This window comes from Macrobrachium nipponense, chromosome 21 (assembly GCF_015104395.2).
Source record: "Macrobrachium nipponense isolate FS-2020 chromosome 21, ASM1510439v2, whole genome shotgun sequence".
Lineage (NCBI taxonomy): Eukaryota > Metazoa > Arthropoda > Malacostraca > Decapoda > Palaemonidae > Macrobrachium > Macrobrachium nipponense.
Genome location: NC_087212.1, coordinates 57,882,065 through 57,909,564, shown reverse-complemented (window position 1 = coordinate 57,909,564; position 27,500 = coordinate 57,882,065). Strand labels below are relative to the sequence as shown.

The 27,500-nt window shown below is 37.7% G+C and overlaps 1 protein-coding gene across 4 annotated transcripts in view; it reads left to right on the top strand.

The window, feature by feature from the left end:
• Positions 1-27,500, top strand: part of LOC135198053 (acetylcholine receptor subunit alpha-like) — a 953,996-nt gene that overhangs the window by 818,935 nt on the left and 107,561 nt on the right. For all 4 annotated transcript variants that reach the window (XR_010310713.1, XM_064225444.1, XM_064225445.1 and 1 more), the window contains exon 4: positions 823-867. Coding sequence is in view for 3 of the 4 variants with exons in the window: in XM_064225444.1 (XP_064081514.1) it covers positions 823-867 (45 nt within the window). In the remaining variant the exon portion in view is untranslated. The remainder of the gene's footprint in view (positions 1-822; positions 868-27,500) is intronic.

Here is a 27,500-nt window from a genome sequence, read left to right as displayed (position 1 = left end):
ACCTAACCTAGCAGAACTGGCCTTATGAAAGTTTCCCCCAAGGCTAAGTATGACTTGTGAGACATAACCAAGTGACTCAACAAAATAAGGTGAACTTGGGTGGCATTGCAATGCCTCGACCAGAAAATGTGACTGGGATGGCGTTTGGTCATGGTTACTTCCGGGATCTCCTTGATATGCCTGTCAGACTCATGTGTAATGATCTTACATTTTTTCTTAAATATACAAGAACTTTTGATATTTTTTTATCTAAAAGAATGGGAGTCTTAGTGGCAGCAGTGATTATAGGGTAACCAGAAGCATATGACAGCACCACAGCGCCCTAGTGTGGACAGCACTACCTACTAAACTCTCAGTGACTTTTGAGAGGGGGACATAGAGCTCTGACTCAGAAATGATGCGATTCATGAGAGACTTTTTTTTGTACAAGATCTTTTGTGATGTAACAACGTTAACGATTTTCCAAATCTAAACTTCTGGCATGGGTGCTCTTCCACTGATTGTTATTTCATCTCATATTTACCATGAAAAGTCACTGCATGACTGTTCCTATTTTAATTTAATTGTGTGTTTAATTTCCAACATTTATTATCTATGTTATTTTTATGGTTAATATCTAGTCATCTTTTGTGTTCAATTGGTGCAGCTGTGCGAAATGTGTCTGACATATCCCGGATACAGAATTACACTTCAGGTCAAATGTATTTCCCAATACTGAGTTGCTTTCCTCGAACACCATCGCCCTTTATGGCCCCTGAAAATAGCTGTATTGTTGGAACCATGATTTCCTGTGTTGTAATATATTTTTCTTATTTTTTCCAGAATTTGAAAAACCAAATCATGACGACCAATTTGTGGGTGGAACAGGTAAGTGCTCAGGTTCTAATTCTATCTTTAATTTACAATATGAATTTGATGCATATATATATATATGAATATATATATTATATATATATATATATTAATATATATATATATGTATATATATATATATATATTAATCTCATTTCCTGTTTCCTCCATCTCAACATTTCCACATTGTACAGTACTATTATCTTATATATATATATATAATATATATATATATATATATATATATATATATATATATATATATGTATATATATACATAATATATATTATATTAGATATATTTTGTGTGTATTTGTGCGTATGGTTTTACTTAAACGCCACGCAGTATGTTTATATAGCTTCATTTTGTTCTTCCCAGAAATATATCCAAGTGGTTTCATGTTTCTCGTCCATTAATGAAAGCTAGTATTTCCTCGTTTAACTTTGAGACAGAGACGAAATAGACTGACAATGAAAAGGTGACTGATAAATTGGCTGCATAGCTTGCTCGGGGAACAAGGGGGGAGGGGGCTTGTTTTTAAACAGCTGCAACGCAGTAAATGGAAAGTCAGATTTCACCCTAAACATAAAAGTTATATGACGGATTTTACCATTTTTGACAGATTTTAGTGTAAACCGGGCCATTTTACGAAGAGTATTCTTTGATTTCTGCATTTTATACTGGTCATAAGTCTTTCCTTTATAGCGTAGTTTAGTGTAAATGACTCGAGAAGTAATATGTTTAAATGTTCACTGCTCATTGAATGAAGTATTCAGCATATACTTATAGTTGTAACAAAAGACTCAGGATCCGAAGTTAACGTTGTTCATTTATTTGTATGCCAAATATTTGTCCGCATCTTCAAATTTCAAATACATTTGGTGGTAATTTGATTTGGAAACAAGCGAGTCAAGTGGTAATACTTTGAGGAAATACGAGGAATTTAGGTATTTTCAAGTTAATAACTGAGATTGACGCTATCCAGAGAAAAATTTAGGCAGTTTCTTGTATTATCACAATATGTCGCTTGGTTGTCTACACTGATCGGAATAACGGCTCCGATACGGATGCCCACATCAGACGATATCTAGCCAAACCGAAAGCAAGCTAGATTTGGGTATGGCTAAGTGAGAGTTCTTAATGAAGAGTAGAAAGGAATTTACCTTATAGATTATGGAAGAGTGATTGGGTGTTAATATTCAAGGGGGTCATTGGAAAAATGCGTTAAGAAAAAATGCGCTGGAACACTACGCTGAAGATAGATGTGAACTGTCAAGGAATCGCTCCTAAAGGAAGTCGTGTAGTGTTACTGAGGAGGGCTATGTGGAGAGTAGTCAGTATGTTATGTGATCGTGAATGAACGGGTTGATTTGCGTCTGTTTCTAGAAGCCTGCCGTTACTGCTCGAAGTGTATTTACTCCGAATATCTAGGTTTCCTCAAACTGACTACTCACAGTTGTATCCCTTCTGCCGATCTCGGTAAACATACATACCAGAAGTAAATCAGTGTAGCCCATTTGAATAATATTTTTGTACATATATGTTCGTTACGCGATCATTACAATTTTACAATTTCTGTCATTTTGAATTTCGATGAAACGAAAAATTGGGGATATTCTTCATTGACTTGAACCATAGTCTTCTTAAAAGAGGTTGGTAAAAGTACAAGTCTTGAAGCGGGAAAAGTGGAACACCGCCCCTCTTCCCCCAACGGTAGTGGAGAAACAGTGCTGGTGTAAATATCCGAAGAGCAGTGCTTCCCAAATTTGGCTATACCAAGAATCCCTAGATATGGTGAGTCCCAGCCGAGGACCCAAGCCAATCAAAATATATCATTACCATACCGGGATACCCAGTACAACGTAGTACACTTAATATTTGCATATTCATGTACAAATTATGTATAAGTAATTATATAAGATATGTTCAATATTATTTTATTGATTTAAATTCAATACAAAGTAAAACTGGTGAAAACAGTTACAATTTTTTTCTGCAGTTAAAGAAATATTAATTTTTTCATCGTATCGCGGACCCCCTAGGCCTAGGGCCTTCTCCTGGACCCCAGTTTGGGAGCCACTGTCCCAGAGGACCAGCTTAATCATTTCATTTCTAGTCAGCTGGTGATAGAGAAAAATGGATATAAAGACAATAGTTTTTTTCATTTGTGTTTAGGTTATCTGACGTTTTCGTTTTTGTTGTTGAATCAGACGAGGCACTGAATATCTGTGAACCTCTTGAAACGTATATCATCCTGGCACTTTTCTCCTGATTTACGTTTTGGGTCAGTTCTGATTTAGATGGTTAGGTGAAATCTTAGTCATATTAATGCTTTGTGTAATTAAGAGATTGAAGAAAGAAAAATGCAAATTCTTTTCTGCATGTAACTTTTGGATATAGTACCTTGAAACATTGTTGCAGTCGATGAGATTCTGAACTATATTGCAAATTCAAATTAGAATTCAGTTTTGTTATATGAAATGTCGTTGTTGTTTTCACAAGTAGAAAGAAAAGGAAGAGGAGGATTTAAAAACTAGTTCTACTGTTAGGAAGATTCCTCTATCCTTTGCCTATAAACTGCTCGCATTGGTAAACCACCTTTTTTTATTGATATTGTTCCCTTGGTCATTTTCATTCATTTAAATTCGAGCGTTTACATGAAATTTTATGCTTGTCTCCTCTGAAGCTGATAGACAAACAAGTAATCAAAACGTTTTCTTTTGGGCAAAGTCATTATTTTAGCAGTTGCTGCAAGTCTAGGGTCAATAACTAAATGTTGGGCACCAGTTTATATAAAGAAATCAATCAGTTTTTATTTGCTCATGTCATCGTAAATATCATTGAAGTTTTTTTTATATTTTCTTAAATTAGCATTCAATAATATTAACGATAAATTCCCTTTTGACAATTGATGAAGAGGAGAGGCTAAAAAACACATGTGCAAATTATGTGACAAAGCAAAATCTGTTTGAGGGCGATAAACTGAATCATAAGCAAATTACCTGTTCTCATTAATATTTAATATGTTCGCTAATGCCAGATTGTTATTAGGTAAGGGGCCTTTTCGCTGAAATTAATCTGATGTTCAAAACTTTTAATCTCGGCATATTTTTCTAGTTTGTTTATGTTAGTTTTCTTGAGAAAGGATAGATTTTCAATCATCCCCTTTTCTAAGTTCTTACTAGCTTTTATACTACCAAGGAAAGAAATGCCCATTTCATTGTGTTTCGTCTGATGGGTTTAGGTGGTTTACAGATTCTTATATTTATTTCTCATAAATGAAATGACCAACAACTTTAAACTTACCTGACTTTTGATGGGGAAGATGAGTGAGACTTCAGTATTTTATATACGATGACTTCCTGATGCCCGGAATCGATCCAGCCGAAGAAAAAAAAGACACTTGAATATTTTGGTAACTGACTTTCACGTCCAGAGGAGCCGTCGGAGTTCTGACAAGCGTCAGTTCTCCCTGTAGGTTTTTAGCTCAGCCTGACCCTCCTCGGTTTAGGGTATCAAAGGCTCCCTTTCTCGGGTGTCAAAAATCACGTGTTCCCCTTCAGTGAGCTTAGTGTGTTAATGGCCACGCCTCTCTCTATTTCATGTGATAGATTTTTTACTCTTCTTTTTTTTGGAGCCTTCCTCCATTGGGGAGTTATGCAATACTTGTCTCCATAAAGCCATTAGGTAGAACCCTTTTACGTAACGTTGATAATGTTGAGAAATGTGCTTGTTTCCCTCCGAACCTCCTCTTTCTCTCACCATCCCTTTCCAGAATCCTTTTGCTCCTCAGAGAGTCTCTCTCTCTCTCTCTCTCTCTCTCTCTCTCTCTCTCTCTCTCTCTCTGCAAATCCTATCTTCCATCTTATTTTTCATCCTCTCCTCCTCGCAATCTCTCAGCATTTCTGTTTGCTTCCGATGGATGGACTTATTTAGAGTCGCGTTGCATCCCAGTCCTTTCCACCTGGTTTTGCTGATATTGGATATATATGTCTTCATCCCGTCCCATGGCAAGATATTTGGAGTGTTTTCATTTCGGCTCCGGCCTAATGGAATTTTTCCTCTGGTAGAGCAATGAAAATGTTATCTTTGCAGTGAGAGGCACTTTTTTTCAGCCCACTTTTCATAGAATGACATTGTTAACTTATCCGGTACCACAAAAAAATGATTGAAATAAAAAAATATAAAAAGGATTTTTTGGGGATACAACTCGACGCTTTTAATGGGAAATTTTGACCGTTTTTATCCCCATTTTTGTCAATTTCAACTATCCGAGTTCGTAAACTTTTATCATATGTTACGTGAAAATCCAGACCTTTGAGAGTCACAGTAATTGATGAGCAGGGAGGAGCTTAAACTTTATTAGTTTTCTTGCGCAATCGTTCCTAAACGGTAATGAATTTTCACAGTTTTTCTCGTTTGGTTTATGTTCTTAGGGAGCTGTCTTGAACTCGGGCTCACTCATGCTACAATGAACATCTCACTTAGAGCTTTTTTATCATTCGCTTGGGGTTTTCACTAACATTGTTAAAAACCATGGATAAGTAATCTTACAAAACGAGGGGAAGGATTCTAGAGTGCTCCAGTGGGCTTGTGAGTGATCAAAGAGATTTCCCTCACTTCCTGGTATTTTCCTAGGTCCCCTTACTGGAAGGCTTGTGTTGTGAACCATCTTTAAAATTTAGGACTGTACACCTCTAGGCAATACATGTGATTGACAGAACTGAAGTGGCTGTCATGTCCCTTGGGAAGGAAGAAGACATGCATTCAGGGAAAAAAGTGTATGTTAGGAGGAATGTCAGGATGGGTGAAAAAGCACAAATGGGAGAGGCGAGAATTTTATGTGTAACAGTGCGTGTAGTAAGAGATGTGTTCAAATAGTGATTTTATGGACCAGGTATGGAAATAATGATCATACAAGACAGTTTTGAGGAGATTTGAATTGGGACTGCTTCGGTTTGAGGACTACAAAGGGTAGTTGTGCTAGGTAATTTACATGCAGAGGGTGTTAACGGGAATGCACAGTGCCTAAAGAAAAGTAATAATATTATACATACGAAATGGAAAATGCTGAGAGTAAAAGTTTGCTAGATTACGTGTTAGCACAGAGTAGATAGCATAGCAAGTTAATCGATGTAATGATGACAGGAGTTGCTTGGGGGAAAGTATAGATATGTTACCAGTATTTGCCTGAGGCAAATTGAGATCCTAGTATAATATTGATAGTGTTTATTTGGTGAGAGGGGTGTGTAATGTAAATGAGGATGTATGAAAGTTTCTGAAGCAATGGGTGAAACGAAAATAGCCTCATTACTTAAAGGTATAGATCAATGGTCCTCAGCCAGGGAAGAATTCTCCCCAGGGGGAAATTTCAGAGTTTAATGGGGGTGGGAATTGCGACCACAGGTTGGCAAGCTCAAACTGGCTATAGGCCCACACAAAACACAGCGTGCATCAATCCACACTACTTAGAGGTCAGGCTGGGCTTTCTCTCCACTAGCGTGTGTGTTTGTGTTGGTATTGTGTTGCATATTATTTGGCATGCGCCTTTTGAGGCAGACAATTTTGGGAAGGGTGGGGATGACATTTTAACATGCGGTGGAAGGATGCATGGGCCAAAAAAAGATTGAGAACCACTGATAGAAACTGTATAAGAAAGGTAGAGCCACGGAAAATGTTTGGTAGGAATTTATTCAAGAAAGTAAGACAGATAACAGTAAAATTGATAGGAGAAGGCCGTGTGGAATGAAACCAGAAAGCGTGATTGTGGGTTAAGCGTTCATTATGAAACACCGAGTTGAGAAGTGAAAATAAGTGGAAAAGCTATATGAGGCATGCACGGACTTTGGGAGATCTCGTGACGAAACTGACAGAGAACAAGTGACGTGTGTTTGAGAGGTTGTATGGTACAGAGGATGAGTAGTTGAGGATAATTAAAAGTTTTAATTGTGTGAATGAAAGTTTTTTGGAAATGCAGATGAGAGAGTGACTGATTTGCAGAAGTAGCTGTTTGATATCTTTGTGGAAAGAGGTGCAAGAAGTCAGACAAAAGATTTTAGACGTAGTTGTGAGAAATAAGAAATTTTTTTTCGTATTAATTGTTGAATAATTGATGTTTGTAGGTCACAATGCTCTAATTGGGGAAAATAAAGAATAAATGAATAAAGTAGATAATGAGTTGGAAAGTGCTTAGAAGGGAAGTAGTTGAGAAGAAATGTTAACAATATCAACATTACGGAGGTAGATGGAAACCAGGCAGATTCATCATTATTTTTGTTAATACAGATATTGGAGGAATGGAAGTATACAGTGAACTCTTATATGTATGAAGGAGTCAACATGAAAGTATGAGGAACAGAATGAGAGAGTAAGAGTCGCCCAATAGGCTATGCAAGGAAGGAAGCAGGGATTCTGCTAAGTCTTGGGAAGGGCTAAGGAGTGTCTTCTAAAAGTAAGGGTACGAAGTGTGGCTGTTCACTGCTAACGAAAAGAAAAAGGGTTCCTGTAGAAAATTGGGGAGTGAAAAGAACTAAAATGATGAGAATTGTGGAGATCAGAGAAATTGCAAAAAGTTTAGCACAAATAAAAGTGTGGAGCACTGGTTTTTGTTCGTGTGGACTAATTGGAGGACGGTAGGTTACAGAAGTGTATAATTCTATAGTGTTAGGTAGGATAAAGCGAGGAAGTCATTGACAGATCTGGGTACTAGAAGGGAAGGGTTTTAATATCCAGGAAGTGCCACTTCCCTAGATGAATGTTGCAATTCTTTATGCATTCATCAAGTTGCTGATGAGCCTAATCTGTAGGCTTATGAAGCGGCTAATTTAGAGTAAGGTTTCTGTCTAGGATGTCATCCACGATCCAGCAATTAAAGTTTTAATGTTTTATTGACAGGTTTTCCCTTCAACCAGTCTTTGCTAGGTGAAACACCTTAATGTATGTGTACATAGGTGTATATAATATATAATATATATAGAATATATATAGATATATATATATATATATGTATATATATGTTTGTACACATATACATATATATACACATATGCTTTATGAACATGCACATATGCAGATAAATGCTTGTGGTTTTCATGCTCTATTCAGTGATTCATGGTTTTAGTATTATTATTAGTTAATCATTATTCCTGTTCTGAATATGTACGGTTATTCTGATTTATATATTATAAGGTTGACAAATACATGGAAAGAAAAGAAACCATGAGTATTTCAAATTATTGTTCATACCGAAATTACTGAAAGCTGCATTTAGGCTGCGGCTCAGCGAGTGGCGCCATGCATTAATAACTGCTCTCAGCTACGGACTTTGCAAATGGGCATTTGGAATATGATTTGGTCGACTGATTGAGTTTTGAAATAAAGAAATAATGGTCATCGCCTGCGCGTGCTTTAACGAAATGGTTCCGTTTTGGGAGCGACCTCGGGTCGTACTTATGATACAGCTATATAAGAAGCGGGTGCTACTTTGGCGTCTTATCTACGCGTCTCGTACTCCCCTTACGACGCTTCTGATTGGTTGCTGATAATCCAATCACAGGGCTGGAAACTCTGTCTCTCTCGAAAGTTCACATAGGCAGGATGTATGTTCCACCTTTCTTTAGATATACGCCTTTCAAAAGTATCCCTCAGGAGAGGTGGAACATACATTCTGCGAATGTGAACTCTCAAGAGAGACTGAGAGTTTCCAGCCCTGTGACTGGCTTATCAACTGCCAATCAGGGGCGTCGTGTGGGACTACTGGCCTAGACATGAGATGCACGGTTGATGTGAATCTACTATAGTACTAAACATTCCTAAAGCTGCTTGGGACGCCGTGCTTAGTACTAGCCCCTCGGTTGGTTTATTAATATATAATGCCATACTATAATTTGTCGACCGCACAACATAGAAATGTATGTATACAATATTTTGATCCCCGATGGGCTAGTACTAAAATTGGCGTTTCAGGGAGCTTCCGTCATGTTTAGTACTATCACCACCTTGGAGTAGGTGACGCGTAGATAACTAGCCAAAGTAGCACCAAGAAATGTGTCTTTAGTTAGAGACGTTGCTGATAAAAAGTCAAGTCTCGACTAGCTTCATGAATCCATGTGAATTCATCTCTCCCCTTTAAGATCTAATTTGCACGGATTTTTACAAGCAATCGTTATTTTTTAGCATAATACCTCTGACCACCCCCCCCCCCCCTCCCTTTTTTTTTTAAGGTTACTGCGACAAGGGAATGTTTCTAGTCTTCTCTAATAAATTATTAACAGGTGATTCTTGTTGAAAAAGTATCATCTTCCCCGTTGTGGTGGAGATAATAAGATTAATGAACTGTGTTCATATTATTGTAATGTTTGTTTGTTTTCTAGCTTTCGTGACGCTATAAGCTCAATTTTACGATGAATTTAATATGCAGAAGTCTCGCTTTCAACTCGCTCATCGATGATCTGAGTGACGCGCTGGAAAATGATAAAAATTTTATATTCTTTCTTTCTGTTTTTATTTTTATGCGCTGAACAGAGACAGACCAACAGGATGATATCGTAAAAGAGTGACAGCCAAGTAGTTACTGTAACGTCCTGGAATAACGATGATATTTTTAGAGAAGGCAGAAATTGAAAACAGATTCTCATGATAACTGAATTTCTCAGAATCCTAATTCTCTCTCTCTCTCTCTCTCTCTCTCTCTCTCTCTCTCTCTCTCTCTATGTTGAATGTGTATTTGTGAGTTTGTTAGTGTGTGTGTGTGTGTGTGCGCGCGCGCATGCGTGCGTGTGCGTGTGCAGCACTGGAAAAAGTCGAGCTAATGTAATTAATCGCGAAGCAGACGACCAAGATATTGTTTTAACGTTGTTGAACGCTGGCTGATTATGATTAATATTTCCAGTAGGCGTCTAATTGGACGCCAGCCTTAGCCTTTCCTCTTCTGAGAGACCATTAGAGTTGGGAAACTCTTAAAGTTCCTAAAAAAAAGTAATTAATCCTGTAGAGTACTCGCTTATGTAGACAGTGTTGTACATGGTAAATCATTGTTTTTTTAATGGCATAGAAATAGTTTGTCATTGAGTGAAGATTAATAGGGAAAGCCTTGTATTGGATCTACAAAATTGCTGTGACTTAGAAGAAGCGTCCTTCATTGCTCCTCTAACTTAGTAAGCTACATAGAGGATCGTAAAGCCTTATATGGGCCATTCTCACAAAATGTGGCTGAAAGGGAAAGAAAAACTTTATTATACAAGACTCAGGCTGATTTAATGTACCAGTAATTACCGTATCTCCCCTGTATTTGTCTGATATCTGATATAATTTATTTCTCAACAACTTGATGCAAGACTTCTGCGGTAAGCAGAGGAATATACTCGTCCATCTTGTCAAGACGTTAGATGAAAAGTATAAATTTCTTTTCGTTTTGTTCATTTTAGAAGCACATTTCTTTGCCTCCAGATATTTATCCTCCTCTTGTTGCAGTCCGAAAGACTAAATCATTCTTTATTAGTTGCTTTTTTTTCTTCGTTACGTCGGCTTGAGTTGATTAATCTCTTTAGAACCTTTATCCCTAATTACTGACTTGAATTTCATCTGTTCACTGACTGGCATTTAGTGAACTTAATTCTCTCTTCTCTCTCTCTCTCTCTCTCTCTCTCTCTCTCTCTCTCTCTCTCTCTCTCTCTCTCTCTCTCATACGTATTCCATCATGGGTTTTCATAACCCGGTTGGAACAATTTTAAGTAGTTTTTTATCAGTTAAGAGAATTTGTATAGAAAACGGATAGAACAAGTATCTGGAACTCTTATCAGTAGCAGAAATAAGGAAAAGTGAAACCTGTTCTCAAGGAAAGACTTGTATGTTGGAGGCCTTGGGAATTATCAAATAACCATAGAGGCCACGGAATACAGTAGGTGCGAGAAAAAGGAAGGGTCAAGTAATAGATATAAAAGTAGTCAGTTCCCGTATTTTTTTTTTAATAATTTGTTAGATCGCATAAGCAATAGCATGTGAGGGCCTCATGTCCTTCCAGATCAGTAGCGTACATTAAATTTTGCAATACACTCCGAATGATGGCATCTGGCTCAAAATTCTTTTTTCAGATTCTTCTTGGTCTCAATATTTAAGAACAAACAAACAAAAAATCTGAAAAATAAGAATTTTTAGCCAGATGCCATCTTTCGGAAGGTATTAAAAATCTGTGAACGTAGCTACAGGTGTGCGAATGTTCCATGTAGAGCAACGCCCACTCGGGGAGCGAAATCGTGAATAAAGGTTGTAGTGAGAGATCTGACAGGAGTTCGAGAAACATCTGCACCTATAGTTTTTGGACTGAAGATTGGGGAAACTAAATGTTAACCTTGCCTTGTACGTACGTACTGCTTATCAGTTATGACCCTCATAAACACCCACGCACATATAGTGCACATTCTTCTCCTAAGTTGTACAAGATTCCTGAACCCCAAACAATCTCACCTTTCCAGGGTAAAGTGGCAACCCCAAAAAATCCCACCTTTCCAGGGTAACAGGGCAACCCCAAACAATCCCACCTTTTCCAGGGTAACGTGGCAACCCCAAACAATCCCACCTTTTCCAGGATAACGTGACAACCCCAAACAATCCCCCTTTCCAGGGTAACGTGGCAAACCCAAACAATCCCACCTTTTCCAGGATAACGTTGCAACCCCAAACAATCCCCCCTTTCCAGGGTAACGTGGCAACCCCAGACAATCCCACCCACCATTTATTTTTCTCCCCCCACCAAGGCCTCCCCTTTCCCGAAGGCAACTGCAATGATATGAGGCTTTTGCAAACAGATGTAAGAAAGAATGGGAGAAGTGAAAGAAATTTCAAAGGTCCTTTTTATTAAAAGTTAGGAAAACTTTCTGAATAACTTTTGGGTAAAGTTATGAACGAGGTGGAGGGAAAGAAGAAGAAGAAGAAAAATGTGTTTTTAGAAGAGTAATTCAGAAGGCTTTGGCCTCTCTCTCTCTCTCTCTCTCTCTCTCTCTCTCTCTCTCTCTCTCTCTCTCTCTCTCTTTGACAGGTTATGGCTTCTATCAGAATTCATGAGGAAAATATGCTGTTTATACACTGATTATATATATACACACATACAAACACACACCCATATATATATATATATATATATATTACCTATATATATATATATATATTATATATATATATATATTATATATATACAGATCTCTCTCTCTCTCTCTCTCTCCACACACACACACACACACACACACACACACACACACACACACACACACACCTGCACTTCACTCATGATACTCATTCAGATTGGAATCTCTTGTATACCTGTGCTTTTCCAGGTACTAACATATACTGTATTTATGGGTGTACTTTTGCGTGGTATTTTTCCTCGCCTTGTATAGCAATCTCGAGGGCCAGTTGATTAGTTTTCCATGAACGCGAGCGATGGATCAATCCGTTTGTCTTTTGCTCACCTTTTTTTGTGCGACATTTTTCTGCTCGATTATTGTGTCTGGTTTTGAACTTCTTCGTGAGACATCACTCTCTCTCTCTCTCTCTCTCTCTCTCTCTCTCTCTCTCAGTGAGTGACGTGGTGCTGAATCTGTGATCTCTGTTGCAGATGTTTCGTCGACAACGGCGTGTGGAATAGATGAGCTCTGAATGTTACGTTGCATTGCAAAGGGATTTTTTCAGAGCTCGAGATGGGGGAGCTGGCTATGTAACATTTTTTTTTTTAAAGATTGGAAAGAAAGGTTTTTCATTTTGTTGGCATTTTTGGTATACGTTGGTTTTACCGGCACTGATGTGAAAAGAAAATCGAAATATTTCATATGTGAGGAACCGACTCTAATTGTTAAAAGTATTTTCGTAGTATTGTTGCAGTGATATTTTATCTCAGATCATTTTCTTACATTATTATGATGATTGCTTTAATTAATCCTGTTACTCTCTCTCTCTCTCTCTCTCTCTCTCTCTCTCTCTCTCTCTCTCTCTCTCTCTCTCTCTCTCTGAAGACACCAAGAAGTTAAGAGGTCATTGTAGCTATTACAAATAAACATAAACTTACATTATTGGCATATATATATATGTATATGCGTGTGTGTGTTTGTATATATGCAATGTATATGTGTGTGTGTGTATATATATGTATATATATATATATATATATATATATATATTAAAAGAGATTAAAACGAGAGAGAGAGAGAGAGAGAGAGAGAGAGAGAGAGAGAGAGAGAGAGAGAGAGAGATACCATTAATTTCATAATGGTATATTTCCCATGGAAGATACGCTGGCTTCCATAGGTTATGAATTTGGGGTTATTTTCTATTTTGAAGTGATTTTCCCCTGATTTCCGCAAATTTCTACTATAAATCTGAAACATTGCTTACAAAAGTCATTGGTTCAAGCGTTAAGAATTAGCCAGAGGACTATATAATATGTCGAATATCGAAGGGAAGGTCGGTTTCAAAGCATTTTTGCACCTTCGTGACCAATGCCTCGTAATTAAAGGAAAATGAAAAGTCTCTCATTAACGAAAACTCGTTTGTCATTCAGTCGGTTCCCTGTAATCCCTCTCGAGAGGAAAGAGGGAAAACCGTTGCTTTTAAAGATTGAAATGCAATCAACATTCCCTCTTCTAATATCATTTACATAACGAGCTCTCTCTCTCTCTCTCTCTCTCTCTCTCTCTCTCTCTCTCTCTCTCTCTCTCTCAAGGTAGAAATGGCTTCCTTTAATTTCTTTAGAGTTATTCAATAAGGCTGCGTTGTTATAATTTGTTTACAGTATTGAATAACTCTCTCTCTCTCTCTCTCTCTCTCTCTCTCTCTCTCTCTCTCTCCTCTCTCTCTCTCTCTCTCTCTCTAAGGTCTTATTTATAACTGGAGCTTCTTTTCACATAATGATTACGAGGGTGTGGGTAATGGTTAGCATGTATTAATTATGTCATTATTGAAGAATTTCTCTCTCTCTCTCTCTCTTCTCTCTCTCTCTCTCTCTCTCTCTGTGGATAAGAGAGTTGATTTTCATTTTCATATTCACTTCAAACGACTTAGTGGAGTTTGTAAAATTTTAGTTCCTACGAATACTGAGTAGCTCTCTCTCTCTCTCTCTCTCTCTCTCTCTCTCTCTCTCTAAAAGTCTATTTTCAGTTTCATATTCACTTCAAAAGATTAAGTGGAGTTTGTAAAATTTCAGTTCCTACGAATACTGAGTAGTTCTCTCTCTCTCTCTCTCTCTCTCTCTCTCTCTCTCTCTCTCTCTCTCTCTCTCTCTCTCTCTAAAATCTATTTTCAGTTTCATATTCACTTCAAAAGATTAAGTGGAGTTTGTAAAATTTCAGTTACCTACGAATACTGAGTAGTTCTCTCTCTCTCTCTCTCTCTCTCTCTCTCTCTCTCTCTCTCTCTCTCTCTCTCTCTCGATAAAAGTCTATTTTCAGTTTCATATTCACTTCAAAAGATTAAGTGGAGTTTGTAAAATTTCAGTTCCTACGAATACTGAGTAGTTCTCTCTCTCTCTCTCTCTCTCTCTTCTCTCTCTCCGTCTCTCTCTCTCTCTCTCTCTCTCATTACCTCGCACACGTGAAGTAACTCCTCTCCTTATGTCGACTTACACCGAATTTTATGAAGTGGAGTTGGGGGGAAGGCGAAGCTGAGACGACGTGTACTTCGAACATGTCGTTAAGTGCTCTACTCGGGGAAGTCAAAGACTCACCGCGGATGAAGTCCCTTTGATGTCGGCATTAACGGGGATTTCTCTGTGTAATAAGTTTTCTCCCTTTTCTCCCTAATGAATATATTACTTTTCCCTTTGTTTGTTTGTGTGTGTGTGTGTGTTTGTGTGTGTTTGTGCGTGCTTTTAAGAGGAAACGCCTGTATTCACGCGTGTGATTTCAGTTATGCGTACATATGTAATTTTCTAGTACTCATCCATTGTTATTATTACTTCTAATAATATTACTGCTGTACTACTTTATGTTTGCTGCCTTCTTTCAGGTATTTACCATCATTTGTATCGTATCCCATGTTTTCCATTAACACGTTTATTCTGCTGTCTTCAGTGTAAATAATTAACGTTTATATATCGACCGCTACAATATACTGACAACCTGATTTTGTTTGTTTATAGTAACTGGAATTCCTGACGTTCCCACTAAGCCAGAATTATCTATACGGGTTGGTGTGTTTGAGCAGTTGAATTTTACGAAATGGGGCCTTTTGAACCTCTGTGATTCTTTTTTTTTATGTGCTTTGAGGTAATATCTACGTTTCTTTGGCTCAGATCGTTTCGTCTTTGTAAACCATATAATATTTTGCGTCTGATAACTGGCCGGGGTTATTTTTTTATTGGTTAATCAGAAAAGTTTGTGCTTCCAAATTTTTGTACCTTAACGAGAAAACCTAGAATACTTTCTCGCAATTCTACTGCTGAACGTTTACTTTGTCATAGTGTTAGTACATTGCGGTCTCGAATTTAAAGTGCTTGCTAAATATAGGTAAATTAATTATATACATTGATGTCCAGTAGATATTGTCGAATTTCCCTTCGCTCAAGACAGTTGCTGCCTTCACTTTCATATTCCCTTTGACACAACACCGTCTTTGATATCACTCGCGATATCGAGTCCCCCTTAGATTTTCCTCCTTTGTATTAAGAACTTCAGACGTGGAGGTATTTCGAGGAGAAAGGAGGCTTTTTTTTCTTCAAAGTTCTTATCCAATAGTTTTCGTCTTAAAAAAAGTGTATTGGTTTCCCAACTTTTTTCAACATTGCGGTCAACTTTCCAAGCCTCCCCATTTTTAGAAAAGGAAGAAAGAGGGAGAAATAAATAACCTTCTGATCCTGGGGAAAGCATCCCTCATCTTTCATGATTGTTTAATAAGTTACGCTGTCAGAACTTAATCATCTCATAATTCGTTGTGGATTGGCTCTTTTTGAAGGTACTCTCTCCTCTTATTCTTAAGCATCTGCTTTCAGTTCCTCGTCATCACCACCATCATGGTCCTGCATCGTCATCTTTTGTAGTAGCAGCAGTTGGAATAATACAATTTTTGAAAGGTCTCTGTATGATGGAACTGAAAATGTTACCTTGCATTTGTGATTTCTTGTGTATAGAACATTATTCTACTGGTAATGAATTCCTCGTTTAGACCTGTCATCGTTCAGCACCAGACCAGCCTCTCTCTCAATTGGCCCTTAGTTGTGTACAGAACGAAGGTCCATTCATGAGCTGTTGTGAGAGCAAAAGCAGCCAGAGTCAGCGCATGGCGGCCTTAACCTTTCATAAACAAACAGGTCCTTTGGTGTGAGCTTGGGACTTTACCTGATGTCCCAATATTCGGGACTTGTACTACCTAAGTTGAAATTTTCAAAAATGTAATCCAATTCCTCGCATGTGTTTTACTGTTTGAATACCTTGTCTGTGAGTATTTCATGTATTATATATGGCTTCTACATCTTCCTTTCTTATAGTATAGAATATTCTAGAACTTTTTACAACAATCAAGAACATTCCAGAACACTATAACTGTCCTCTGGAAACTTCTAGAACTGTGTGCTCTGGAGCTTTCTGTAACATTCTAGAACCTTCTAGATGATTCTGGACCTTTTTAGAATATTCTAGAACATTCTAGAACTCTGTCCTCTTGAACTGTCCACAACTCTACAACTCTGTGCTCTGGAGCTTTCTTGAATATTCTAGAACTTTCCAGAACATTCTAGAACTGTCTACAAATACTAGAACATTCCAGAACCTTTTAGAACACTATTAATATCCTCTTTAGATTTCTACAACTCTCTGGAACATTCTAAAACCTTCTAGAACACTCTAGAACTCTACCTTGGACCTCTCTAAAATATTCTAGAACATTCTTCTTTAGATTTCTTGAACCTTCTAGATGAATCAAGATATTCTATGATTCTAGAACATTGCAGAACCTTCTAGAACACTATAACTGGCCTCTTTAGATTTCTAGAACGTTCTATAATCTTCTTGAACATTCTAGAACTTTCTAGAAGCTTGTAGAAAGTATCAGAGAACAGATTTCCAGAAACTTCTAGAAGATTCTAGAACTCTGTTCTGTGGAACTTTCCACAACTTTGTAGAACCTACAATTTTCTAGGACATTTCAAAACATTCTAGAACTGTCCTTTGGAGCTTTCTACAACATTCTAGAACCTTCTAGATGATTCTAGAACATTCTAGAACTGTTCTGTGGAACTTTCTACAACTCTCCAGAACATTCTAGAACCCTATGCTCTGTTTTCTAGAACATTTCAAAACATTCTAGAAACTTTAGAACCTTCTAGAACGCTGTCCTCTGGAACTTTCATCGCTTATCTCTTAAGGTTTCTCCAGTTGCCTGTTCAGCCCTCATTCATTTTAGTTGCTTCATTTAGCAGCTCATTCGAAAGCTTTTATCCTTAGTGGTGTCTCCTTTCCAGCGGTTCTCAATATTCAATATTGAATATCGGATACTCGTACTCACAAAGGTGTAAATGTAAAATATTTCTGTGGATTTACTTAGAAATTTTGTTGCGTTCGTCTGCTCGGCCAAATTTGCTGCTGTATTTCACATGATTTCATCGATTTTACATTCGTATGACGGGTGATGTCACGGCATTTGTGATGACGATGACGACGTTAATAGACGATGGTGAGCTGAGCAAACTGCGCTTTCTCTCTTCGGATCCGGTTCCCTTCCCTTCATTCAAGCTTCGGCATTTTTAGACATTCATTTGTGAATCACTGCCTCCTGTGGCGTTGACTTGTGACATTTTCCAGGCCTCCCGGCGATGCAGCGCTCAATAGATTGCTTAGCTAGCGTGAACTTCTTTAATAATGGACATAATATTATTATTGTTGTTGCGATATTTATTGTTCATGCCTGCATACTTTATTATTTACCCTAATTGATATCTTTTCCTAGGTTTTTTCATTTAACTATTCATTGTGACAGTTGGAAGTAGCATTTGTATTAATAACTAGTGTAGACACTGTTAAAAATGACCGTATTAATAATTGAGGGGCGAGACGCCTATTCCCTGGGGACATTTATGTAATTCCTTCATTTCGTATACTTTTATGGGGCCAGTCTACCTGGTAAACGTCGAGTTTATTACGCCTTAAAGGAAAAAAATAATTAATATGCATTGCGATGATGTAGACGTTATTTTCAAAATTATCTTTCTTGTTGTTATGCAGCGCTGTGTTATTTATGGGGAACTATAACCTCAAGTGCGGACGCGGCATAGGTCAAAGGTCAGTGTCGCAGGGAAGGCGAGAGAGCTGCATAAATAGATAGATGACAATACTACCACATAAGTGATCTACAGGAAAATTGCCGAAAGAATGATAGTCTGAGATTTTTTAAATTTTTTTTTCTTGAGAGGTGATAACTTGGACATCTATGCCTCATACGTCACCCGCAGCGCTCATGAGGAAGGGCTCAGAAACTGTATTCCAGGTTGCAGTGCCACCCTCCGCCCCTCACTTTTTCGCTTACGCGGGGAGTATGCCTACAAACTACTTTGTTGTTGTTGCTGCTGTTGTTAGGGGTAAGAAAGGTCTAAAAAGGTCTGTTTTGCTTTAGTTAGGATTACAGGAATTTTTGGATAGGATATTTATGATTTATTTATTAGAGTGAACATGCAAGAAATGAATAATATGTATATTAAACAGTACAGAAAAATTATTTCAAATAAAATATATCGTATTTTTCTTTCATTTTCGTTGATGAAACAACTGTTCGTAGATTTTAGCACGTTTCGATTTATTTGTTGTACTGAATTTAGAGGCTATACTTCAGTTCAGTTATTTCGTGTTTCCACATATAATTAAGAATATATGGACGTGTTTACTTTGTGCCCTTTTTATTTTATCCTTGTTGTTAGTATGAGTAGCACTAATTATGAGTATTGATAAAGAAGACCACTTCACGTTAAGTTAGGAATATAGTGTTTGCAACTTATGCGTCAGTGGAAAATCTTGCGCGCATCCCAAGTAAGCTGGAGGAAGAATCACGCTTTATTTATATTGAAAAACACTCTCTCTCCTTGTCTGTGTGTGTGCGCGTGTGTTAGTTCTTGAAGCCCTAAACAATGAATGTGGATTTGTGATGAGTATACGCTGGTAACAACCACTAGCGCTAGTCACCAAACACTAAACCGAGAGACATATAGTAGTCCTACGTGGCTAATAAGATGAGAGGATAATGTCAACTTCCGAGATCCTGTTCTTATGTGAATTTTGAAGCAGATCATGACGTTACAAACGCTAAGCCTAACGGCCTTGGTTCCCTAATGTTAGAGGTTGAAAGTCGCAGGTTAACGGCTCGGTGGTGACATTTTGAAGCCCCAGTATTATGACCTCAGTTACAACTGTCCAAAGGGGTGAGATTTGCCGTGTTTCGAGTGTCAGTTCGTCTTCATTGAAAACGTGTTTGGTGGCTGTCGTGAAATATTTTACAGTATCACTAAACGAGAAATTAAATTCTCTCTCTCTCTCTCTCTCTCTCTCTCTCTCTCTCTCTCTGACTTAAATTGGGTTGTAAAGTGATATATTTTCTCGTTAGTTTCAAAAACCTTTTCCCTCCTGAATACCACTGTGGTTGTTTTGAGAATCCCGCTCCTCTCCCGCCACAGCCGGAGGGTTTTTTATTTTCATTATTATTTTTTTTTGTCATTCATTGTAGAGGGAGTTTGCCCTGGGGAAATATTTCAATGGGCCTTCATTTCATTTTTAGTTGCTTCCGGTAAACAATTGTTCTCCCTCAATATATTTTCATTGTCGTAATTCATTTACATGATTTGACCGTTGTCTTTGCTGTTTATTAGGGAGGTGATGTCCAAAGTGGTTAGAATTACTGTTAAGATGGCTCTACTATTTTGTACATGAAATAACATCTTCATGGATGAACATCTAAAAGTGGAAATAATTCTTCATAAATATCATTAACTGTTTACCGGAATTGTTGGCCTGAAAACTTAGTTTAACCCTATATCCTAAAACAAATGATCCTCTCCAACTAATGCCCCGCCCACCCCCCAACCCCCCCCCCCCCCCCCCCCCCCCCCCCCTCCTCTGTTCATTAGGAACTGTGGTCTCGTCTTGAACTATTTTTTCCAACTTTTTAAAAGTTACGGTGGGACTACTTCCTTATAATTGGAATGGGAAATATTCACTGGAATGTCGCGTTTCGTGGCAAATGAAGACATTCTTTTGGATGCTACACGAATATTGCTCTTTTGGGGACAAAACTTAGCATAAGTTGTAGATAGCTGGTGTTGAAGTTGTCTAGAGGAATATTTGTTATGATCCGTCGAGTGTGTTTAAAGCAGGATTGTTGCTTTTGTTGGATTATGCATACATACATGTATACATACATACATATATATATGACTGGTAAAAGTGTTCTGTAACAACAGAATTCCATCTAATAAAAGGAGCCCATAAAAACACCAAAATGTAGAGAGAAAAGTACTATATTTCAGAGACTGCTGTCTCTCTCTTCAGGTATATGAAGAGAGAGACAGCAGTCTTTGAAATATAGTACTTTTCTCTCTACATTTTGGTGTTTTTATGGGCTCCTTTTATTAGATATATATATATATATATATATATATATATATACATACATATATATATCATACGTATATGAATATGTTAATCATATTGTTATATAGTTTCTCCTAAAAAGGGATCGCGAAGGAAGTGCATTTACTACAATGGTTGGCGCAATTATTCCTTAAATTCTTGGTTTGTATAGACTTGCTACTTATAAAAACCTGAAAATCCGAACTCGGAGATTAAATGAATAAATCATCCCTCAACCCTAGACTTTCAACTGAACTCAACGGGAACTGTCTTAGCACCATAACCACATAGGCCCACTTCGTGTGGATATATTGACTTGACTGTCACAGACCTGTGCTCATATCGTACGGTGTCAGTGTGAATACTGCTAAATGTCAATTTGAGTTTTATTTCAAGATCGTCAATGGAAAACATATTCATTATACTTAATGGTCATAAGTTAATAGGGTCATGTTTGACGGTTTTATGTTATAATATATAAATTTTATAATATATCTATATATATATATATCTATATATATATACTCTATATGTTTGTGGGGTGTGTGTGTGTTTGTGGTTGTGTGTGTGTGTGTATTATATCATAGTCTTATATTAGATAATATATAATATATATATATTGTGTGTGTTTGTTTGTGGTGTTTTGTGTTGTGTGTTTGTGAGAGACAAGAGCGAGAGAGAGAGAGAGAGAGAGAGAGAAAGATTATATGTGTGCAAGTATACAGAGTTAGTTCTTTGTGAAAGAAAGCTATGTGGGGTTATTTTCTCATAAATTCGTTGATCTTTTGAAGACCTAAATTACGCACGTGGTAGCTTGTCGACTATCGCTGGTTAAAGCCAGAGTGGAGAAGGGTATGAGCCAACAAACCTAACCTAAGAAGACATGCTGACATCTGGAAGTTGAACACCAGAGGCATATTGCCAAAATTGTCGAGTATGATCTACATAAGTGCCGTATCATTCCTGTATTTGAAACATTTGATAATGGTTTATTTTTCTGTTATACGACCGAGTACACTGAATTTCAGACCCCCGTCACGTAACGCATATTATTTAGAAAAATATGCAAAATATCATGATTTCTATATGCTGATGAACCCCAGGTGCGCACCCCGTCCCCCAGCCGAGTTGATGATCCCGTAGGCACGACAATACAGGTAAATAATACGAGCGGACGAGTTATCGATCGACGATAGAAGGAAAACAGACAGAGAGGCAGGTCGGATTCGTGTTGACATTGCCCTCTCCATTGACATTGTTATTGGCAGTGTGTGAATGGTTCCGAACGATTCGTTTTGTGTCGTTGTCGAATCGATCGGAAGCTGTTGACTTTCAGCAGCCCCCAATTAGAGGCTTGAGTGGAGGTCCTCACTTGGAAGGAAAGGACATGAGGAGGAGGAGGAGGAGGAGGCGAGGAGGAGGAGGAGGAGGAGGAGGAGGGAAAAGAGAAGAGGGTGGGAGGTCAGGAGGACCTCGGATAGTTTGAATGGAGTGGAGTTTGAATTTGCGAAGGGTTCTTGTCAGTTTTCAGGTGGGGACTCAGTTTTCAGGGTTGCATTATATTTGTGTATGTGTGTATATATATATATATATATATATATATATATATATATATATATATATATATATATATATATATATAATATAAGCACACATTATTATTATTATTATTATTATTATTATTATTATTATTATTATTATTATTATTATTATTATTATTATTATTATTATTATTATTATAGGATGGAATCGACTCTTCAGATTTAGTACATGCTTTCATAAGTCATAGTGTGTTGTGAAACCAAAGCGTTTCATTAATGATGTACATCCGCCTATGTCAACATGAGTCCTTTTTTGGAAATTTCTTTGAGTATCCTGAATGTATTAAATGATACGGTTATCTTTCAGTACTCGAAGAAATTAAGTGTCTTGCAAATTTTGTATCTACTACAGTCTCCATTTCATGCGCATGACTTCATTCCTTACGAGAGGTCATATTTACTTCTGGCAGTTTGCACTTAGTAGACATTCAGAGTTCCTACGCAGTCTTCGATTCCAACGCCATAAAATTTCCCTCGGAGATTCCCCGCTTGCTGCAGCAGGTGACTGGTATATCCTTCACGCTTAACCCTTTCCGTTCACCAAAGCCGTTTTGTCTTGCGATCCAGAGCTCCTTCTCATTTCCTACATACTCATCATTAGCTCTCATTTCTTCATTTCGGGTGTTACATGCACGTCCGTATAATTCGAGTTTATCATTTCCGTCGCGATTTTCAGTTTCCAAATTACAATGTCGTTGACGTTGTCACATTTCGTCTTTTATGCCGGATGATTTTCAAGCCGTGCAAATTCTGAAAGTAATTTCTTTCGGTGCCGGTGACTTTTTCCATTCTAAATACTTCGTCTTGCTTAGTGATATCCCGTGAATGATGTTTTCAACTCTCACGCTCTACTTGTCATTCTTGTTACTTTTAGTGCATACATTCCCCACTGGTCACTTACAATTTATGGATATTTCGCAAACATTTTTGTATAATGCTGCACGGTGCCTGTTTCTGGTTTTATCTTCTAACAGGACTAAGACCACTTAAAATGCTTTGCTTGTCTACTATAATCATGCAGCACCGCTACTTGTTGGCACCGTAGAAGGTTAGTGTCGTCTATGTCCCTCACGCGGCGCACTGTAGGCTGATTATTATTATAATATATAGGGGGTTTGCATCGTTCCTTCGACCACTAGCTTCACCCATTTTTCAGTCCTTTACTGTGCTTCCACTTGCGTTTTCTTTCGTCAGTCATGCCGTCCAACCTCTCTGACTCCCACCACGTAGTGGCACTGTGGGGTATTCTCCTGGATCCGCTCTTCGATCCTTGTACATCCGCTTCCAACCTTCCCCTTTTTCATTGTCGTAAGCACTAAAGTTTCATCAAATCAAATTGGATTTTACCACTCGAAATACGGAGGGTAGAACTGAGGAACATGAATTTTGACGGTCCGAACCTTGGAACAGGCAGTCCCTTTTATTTGGGAAAAGGCATAATCCGATCCGTCCTCGTCCTTCATTAAACATTATCAATGTGTCCTTAGTGTGAGAAGGATTTTTTTTTCTATACCCAAAACCTTTATAAACTATCTTATCGTCGTCGCCTAGGCTGGAATCAGATAATAAGACTAATTATTTTTTTTTTATAGTAAACGGGCACAGTATCCAAGAAATGAAGCGACAAGTAAAAGCATAGTTATATTCAGCGTATATTGCATTCTGGCGTGAATTGTCTTTAGTCTATCACGCTCTTTCCTTTATCGTTAGGAATGCATTTAAATGCGTATGATATCTCCAATTTCTTTCGCCCTTAGATTTCATTACATGTGGTATCTTTCGCCTGTTGCTAATTGCTCTCATTTTCCACTGGATTCCCCACATCCTGAAGACTCCACCTTCTTCCGGTTCCTTTAACTTTAATTTCACTCTGAAACTTAACTCTTTCCTTTTTGGTAATATCGTTGAAATCTTGATAATGTTTTAAATGTAATTTAAATATATGATTTCAGCTTTAATGCGCAGATTTTCTTTTCCAACAACCCACTGTGGGCCCTTTGCAGCACAAGTCTCTCTCTCTCTCTCTCTCTCTCTCTCTCTCTCTCTCTCTCTCCTCTCTCTGACATCCGGATATCCCGTAACTGTCACTTATATCACCAGATCTGTCCTTAGCGTCTTCCTGGTCACACCCCCAGCCTCCCTTCCCCCGGCCCCTGTACCCAGCCCCCGACCTTCTTTAGAAATATAACGATAAAGGTATCGGATGCAGTTGATGGATCTTGACAAGTTCTCAAATTTCCCAGAGGAAGAAAGATCTTCATATGCCAATAAGTGTCATCCATTGTGCCCTCGTTTCCAGCCGTTCAGGGCCTGAGCCTTCGCTGTTAATTGGGGGTCGTGTCATGCTGTTGCCTAATTATGCTGAGGTAAGCAGTGTGATATATATTATAGATAAAAAGAGGTGAAGTGCCGATGGAAGAATAGCCGTGTTCGCGTTGTAAAAAGATATAGGGAAAACGACATATTCGGGATACATATTATTCAGTTTTAGGTGCTAAAATCAAAGGATTTATATATGTTTAGGTGCACAAATACGTCTCTCTCTCTCTCTCTCTCTCTTCTCTCTCTCTCTCTATATATATATTATATATATATATATATATATATATATATATATATATATGTGTGTGTGTGTGTGTGTGTATATATATATATATATATATATATATATATATATATATATATATATATATATATATATATATATATATCCATTTAGTCAAGTGTTTGGGTGCAGCCGTACTTGAGAAAAATAGAAGCACAAAGGTACAGACGGAAGCAGTTACTTGGAATACACTGTAATTGGCAAACGAAAAATCAAGTTGAAATGGGTTATGAGGGCTTGATGGGCTACTGCGCATGCGATGTGGAGAAGAGTTCAACCAGAAGTTCATTTTCGGACTTTAGTTTCAATGTAAAGTGTTACCTGTATTCAACGAAGACGGATCTCTCTCTCTCTCTCTCTCTCTCTCTCTCTCTCTCTCTCTCTCTCTCTCTCTCTCTCTCTCTCACCGTCCGAATAAACATTTTTATTCTCTCCTCATCAGCAAATACTTGAGTGAAAAGCCAACTTTAGACATTGAAATAAACATGATGATTATGCGATTTTATGAGTAAATATTTGCGAAGGGATTAGGCTTTGTATTTCCAAATTTCTCTCATACACTTTTTTTGCTATATTTTCTGTTTGACGGATAAGTCTCCACAAATACTGTTAAAATGCTCATTTTCTTTGTAATCTAGATTGGTTCTATTAACACATAGGCTTTTAAAATCTTTTTCTGTTTGAATATGTACCAGTAATGGACATTTTTTAGGAGTATCTTGCAAGCTGCAGCAAATACAACTATAGAGACAGGCATCATAAAAAACACAATATTCACTGCCTATGAACGTGTATGCATGTCTGCTGATTGTATTGATAGTAGCTATAGTTTTGTTTTCGCATTTTGTTATCTTAACCATTAAAAACCTTCGGAACATTTCATACAAGTTTGTATGTGTGTCTGTGCAGAGCCTATTTAAGGTTTATTGTTTATTTGTTATGCCATGGGAAAATTTACGAAATCCATATGCCGTCTGAAACCTGTCATAAGCTACATGAACTGATGCCATGATATGTCGCTGAATGAAACGTTCAGTACGTATGCAATATACTGTATTAACTCATGTATACACAAATGCCTTCATCACATTTTATTAAGGTGTATTACCTTTACCCAAAACTTGGTGTAAACTAATGATGCACAACGCGAGTGGATGGGCAGAGAGAAAGATAGAGAGAAAATACACTAACATTCATATGACTGCTCACGGAAGTGCAATGTACTTGTAATCGGCAGCTGAATTGAAAACATTTATATTTAAATTAAATGATTTTCACTAAACCGTTTGATGAAAGCACGCTGTCATTAATAGCAGAGTGAAAATCATTCAATATGCATGTGAACGCTCCCAATTCATTTGTCGATTACATGCAAATTATACTTCCGTACGCAATCCTATGAATGTGAGACTCTCTCTCTCTCTCTCTCTCTCTCTCTCTCTCTCTCTCTCTCTCTCTCTCTCTGCATTTAACATCATGACTTTACACCAAATTTTGATGATAATATGTGCTTAATATAAAGATTCACAGAGAGAGAGCGAGGAGAGGATGACGAGAGGAGAGGAGGACGATAGAGAGACAGAATAGAGATCGGGATGAGAGAGAGAGAGAGAGAGAGAGAGAGAGAGAGAGAGAGAGAAAAGCGAACAAATGCTCAGTAAGGCTATCGTTTACCGTAAGACAATACTTACTGCATGTGCTTGTGTATATGTGTATGTGTATACACAAACACTGCATTAAGTAAAATGTTGCACTGCTGTAAATTAATGTAAAAAAAATACTGCAAGATATTGGTGGTATTTATAAAATTGTATGAGCTCTGTGTATTTTACATAAGTAGGTTGAACTGCTGCAATCAACTACATTTTGCGGCCATTTTCCCCGTCATGGCACATGATCGAATTTGATTGCGCATTATGGTAACAGTATCTAAAAATTCAAAGTGATTTATCTTATCTAAGCTTTCCCACTAATAGTAAAGAAAAACCTTTCTAAAGCTCGCCAGAACATTCTAGAACCTTCTAGACCTATGTCCTGTGTTACTTTCTACAACTCTCTAGAACATTCTAGAACCTAGAACTCTGTCCTCTGTAACCGTCTAGAACATTTTAGAACTTTGTCCTTTGAAACATTCTAGAACATTCTAGAATTTTGTCCTCTTTAGCTTTCTACAACTCTAGAACATTTTAGAACTGAACTCTGTCCTCAGGAACTATCTGCAACTCTAGAACTTTTTAGAACTGTACTCTGTCCTCAGGAACTATCTACAACTCTCTAGAATATTCTAGAACTGTACTCAGGACCTTTATAATACTCTCTAGAACAACCTTCTCGAACATTCTAGAACATTCTAAAGCTCCATCCTCTGGACCCTTCTAAAACTCTTTAGAACCTTCCAGAGCTCTGTCCTCTGGAACTTTCAACAACTCTAGAACATTCCAGAACATTCGAGAACCCTGTTCTCTGGAACTTTCTACAACCCACAAGAGCATTCCAGAGCTCTGTCCTCCGGAACTTCAACAACTCTAGAACATTCCAGAACATTCGAGAACTTTGCCCTCGGGAACTTTCAACAAATTGTGTATCATAGGTTAATCTTGGTATTGTGTTTATTTCTTACTATGTATTTTTGGAGACGTTCTATCCAACAGTCTGGTGCAAGTTGATGGAATTTCGGTACACTTTATACCGCCTGACGACGTAGCTCGTTTTGAATTCCAACGGCCAATTGTAAATCTACCCAAACTTTTGGTTTGTAAATATCCTGATGGATTTATTTCCTCTTGGGGTACGGACGTGTCTCCTGTGGTTATTTCCACCTGAATCATTTGGGGTTTATCCATGCAGCC